The following is a 4,483-nucleotide window of genomic DNA, read 5'->3' as shown; positions in this document are numbered from 1 at the left end:
ATCACATCACTAGGGTCGCCTCATACAATCATAAATACATCTCCCTTATACAGGGTATCACATCACTAGTCGCCTCATACAATCATAAATACATCTCCCTTATACAGGGTATCACATCACTAGGGTCGCCTCATACAATCATAAATACATCTCCCTTATACAGGGTATCACATCACTAATGTCGCCTCATACAATCATAAATACATCTCCCTTATACAGGTATCACATCACTAGGTCGCCTCATACAATCATAAATACATCTCCCTTATACAGGGTATCACATCACTAATGTCGCCTCATACAATCATAAATACATCTCCCTTATACAGGGTATCACATCACTAATGTCGCCTCATACAATCATAAATACATCTCCCTTATACAGGGTATCACATCACTAATGTCGCCTCATACAATCATAAATACATCTCCCTTATACAGGGTATCACATCACTAGGGTCGCCTCATACAATCATAAATACATCTCCCTTATACAGGGTATCACATCACTAGGGTCGCCTCATACAATCATAAATACATCTCCCTTATACAGGGTATCACATCACTAGGGTCGCCTCATACAATCATAAATACATCTCCCTTATACAGGGTATCACATCACTAGGGTCGCCTCATACAATCATAAATACATCTCCCTTATACAGGGTATCACATCACTAATGTCGCCTCATACAATCATAAATACATCTCCCTTATACAGGGTATCACATCACTAGGGTCGCCTCATACAATCATAAATACATCTCCCTTATACAGGGTATCACATCACTAATGTCGCCTCATACAATCATAAATACATCTCCCTTATACAGGGTATCACATCACTAGGGTCGCCTCATACAATCATAAATACATCTCCCTTATACAGGGTATCACATCACTAATGTCGCCTCATACAATCATAAATACATCTCCCTTATACAGGGTATCACATCACTAGGGTCGCCTCATACAATCATACATAAATACATCTCCCTATACTCATAATATCTCCCTTATACAGGGTATCACATCACTAGGGTCGCCTCATACAATCATAAATACATCTCCCTTATACAGGGTATCACATCACTAGGGTCGCCTCATACAATCATAAATACATCTCCCTTATACAGGGTATCACATCACTAATGTCGCCTCATACAATCATAAATACATCTCCCTTATACAGGGTATCACATCACTAATGTCGCCTCATACAATCATAAATACATCTCCCTTATACAGGGTATCACATCACTAGGGTCGCCTCATACAATCATAAATACATCTCCCTTATACAGGGTATCACATCACTAATGTCGCCTCATACAATCATAAATACATCTCCCTTATACAGGGTATCACATCACTAATGTCGCCTCATACAATCATAAATACATCTCCCTTATACAGGGTATCACATCACTAGGGTCGCCTCATACAATCATAAATACATCTCCCTTATACAGGGTATCACATCACTAGGGTCGCCTCATACAATCATAAATGCATCTCCCTTATACAGGGTATCACATCACTAATGTCGCCTCATACAATCATAAATACATCTCCCTTATACAGGGTATCACATCACTAGGGTCGCCTCATACAATCATAAATACATCTCCCTTATACAGGGTATCACATCACTAGGGTCGCCTCATACAATCATAAATACATCTCCCTTATTCAGGGTATCATATCACTAGGGTCGCCTCATACAATCATAAATACATCTCCCTTATACAGGGTATCACATCAGTAGGGTCGCCTCATACAATAATAAATACTTTATACAGAATTAGAAGAGAGTTTTTACATTATGTATCCCTCATATAAAAATAGTACATGGGCGAAACCACTGGATATCAGGTTAACTATGTGATAAAAATATTACAGTGGCGAAACCACTGGATACCAGACTGATTATGTGATGAAACAACATAGAGTTCAACACAGATAACCATAATCCTAATGGTCTTCACTACAATAGTATCAGGGATATTAAAACTACCAATATTAATACGAATGTTTGGCAATCGGTTGAGTAGTAAAGAAATTAAACATGTGTTAACATTGTAAAACCCCACTGGGGTTTCAACACCTCATGAAAAACTAAATGCATACATTAAATAAATGATATTATAACACTTTAAATCTAAATGCCAATGACATAATGAATGAAGTGATAATACAACCTTGCTATGGTTGTCCTAAAATGCTACTCTAAATAAATATATTTGTCAAGGGATATGCTATGTGATCACACATAATTTCTCATCCAGACAGTTTACACCCAACGGAAACAACATCTTATGATGGATTTCGTATAGATATGATCATTCATTAACTAGATATTGAGGTAATCTTGTTAGACAGGTGCCTGCCTCGTCAGGGTCACGAACGGTACAAGTCCATACCAGGAATATCCTTTACACTATGTCGACACACGGTGTAATGGGCATGTAATTGTCCTTGTATATAACGCTTCTCCTGATTAAGTTCCTTTAACTCCCTCCGCAGTTCTGCATTCTCTTTTTCCAATTGCTTTATTCTCTAAGAAAAAAACGAAAGCCTTCCTTAAATAATCATGCGATTATGTTGCCTTTAGATCTTATAAGAAAAGTATACCCATGATAACAGTACCACACGATAAACGCCACAGAATGTCGTTCGTTGAGAACCATATTTCATATTGACAACATTACAGTGAAGTCATCGTGCCTCTGACAATCATATGGAGTGTCCGAATTCAAATGTTGACATTGACGAACTAATGACATTTGATATCTACACAACTGGTTATGGTCCCACTTAGTCCATTTCTAATCAAATACAGAATAAAACCAAGTATCGGGTCAAAATGTTTCCCATAGATAATCGACTCCAACTTTAACCCACTTTGCGACATATTCAATGCTATTCAAAAGCAGTTTCAAACATAAAATTTCGAAAGATTTACATATAGAGATTTTAAGGTAACAACGATATCAATTAATTGACCATTGGTAATGCTGCGAATAGCATTATTTAATCGTACTAGTAACAATCATTGTCATTGGCTTAGATAATGATGTCATCATCTATATCTCATAGCGTGGTATTATTAAATTTAACATATCTTATGAAATCGAGATATAACACAAAATTCAGAGTGTACTCTCATCTGTAAATTTTGTGTTATATCTCCATTATATAAAGAATATATTCAATTGATATACTGGCGATAATTATACTCTGTGTTTTGATTAGTTTCTCTATCAACATGAGTGATAATTTCTAATTACCTAACAATTTTAATGTCAATATTACGAGTTAAGCAATCGTACATTTATAATACAGTCGTTGCCTTTTGCCTATTTTATTCAGTATCAAATGTACCTGTTGAAAGTCAAGCGCTTGTTTTGCTTGTTTCTGCCTAAATTTTCTCGCAGCCCTTCTGTTTTGTTCTCTTCTGTTTTCTTTCTTTTTAATTTCTTCAGGACGGAGCTGCAAAACAAGGCAAATATCTAGCAATACATTTCGGATAAAGTAGATATAGAAAACAAGTGTGAAATATCGGTAACAAATTAGAAGCATATTATATGTGTATATAAAAATCCGTGTACAAATAACCATATATTTATATAGAAAAACTACCTGGGTCTGACTGGATGCGTAAAGTTAACAAAGTAGCCTACCTGCTGTTTGGTTGGGGCTGTGAAGTGTACAGCCAGTTCAGCTTTGCCCTGTAAGAGTCTTCTATTTTGTATGGTGTACTTTAGTTCCTCCTTTATCATAGGTAGTAGACTGTCTGTATTCTGACACGCTTGTATAGCTCTGGCAAGGTCTTCACCAACCGAATCGACATTCATCATTTCTAAAAGGTAAGTGATGTTTAAGTTTAACTAATTAAGAAAGCATATTGTTTTAAGGAAAATTGCATAGTGGAATAATACGTGAATTCCAAGATAAATGCAACCAAATCAATTATATAAAAAATAAGTTATATTAAGCATCCAACAGGAATGACGATGTATTCAAGAATCTAAGTAATTGAGAGATATTTGCTTTGTTAAAATCTTTTAAGTTTACGTATACTTCTATAAGCATTATCTTTGCTTTCCCCGTCCGCATATCCATTGCAATGAATGACCGTCAGCATTTTCATCTATTTTTAGAAATGACGAAACTGATAATAGATGTAGAGTATACCTTCGTAGACCAACCAATCACAAGAATGTGTATTTCCACACATACATATCTAAAAATACTGCAACGTATCACATATATTTATAGATGGCTTTGAGATTTTAAGTGATATGAGCAAGGGGAGGGAACTGTAATAAATACATGTAATGTTTATCCTATTTTAATATTGTTTTCTAAACTGATATTGGTGAGTCGGAAGTCGGTATATTTTTGATGTTATCAAAAAAGTATATAATATGAATTAAAACTAAAATCGATACTGGGTGCTTGTTTATAATAAGGAAGTTAA

The 4,483-nt window shown here is 35.4% G+C and overlaps 1 protein-coding gene across 1 annotated transcript; it reads right to left on the bottom strand.

Moving 5' to 3' along the window:
• Positions 1 to 1,720: 1,720 nt before the first annotated feature.
• Positions 1,721 to 4,120, bottom strand: LOC138320106 (cyclic AMP-dependent transcription factor ATF-3-like). Its single transcript, XM_069263176.1, has 4 exons — positions 4,084 to 4,120; positions 3,684 to 3,862; positions 3,385 to 3,492; positions 1,721 to 2,559 (listed from the first exon to the last, which is right to left on the bottom strand). Exons 2-4 carry the CDS (start codon positions 3,858 to 3,860, stop codon positions 2,401 to 2,403), a joined length of 444 nt encoding a protein of 147 aa, XP_069119277.1. The 5' UTR covers positions 3,861 to 3,862; positions 4,084 to 4,120; the 3' UTR covers positions 1,721 to 2,400.
• Between the last annotated feature and the right edge of the window lie 363 nt (positions 4,121 to 4,483).

Source organism: Argopecten irradians, chromosome 3, assembly GCF_041381155.1.
Source record: "Argopecten irradians isolate NY chromosome 3, Ai_NY, whole genome shotgun sequence".
In the NCBI taxonomy this organism is placed as follows: Eukaryota; Metazoa; Mollusca; class Bivalvia; order Pectinida; family Pectinidae; genus Argopecten; species Argopecten irradians.
Note: the sequence above shows the minus strand (reverse complement) of the source record. Positions and strands in the feature narration are given on the sequence as shown.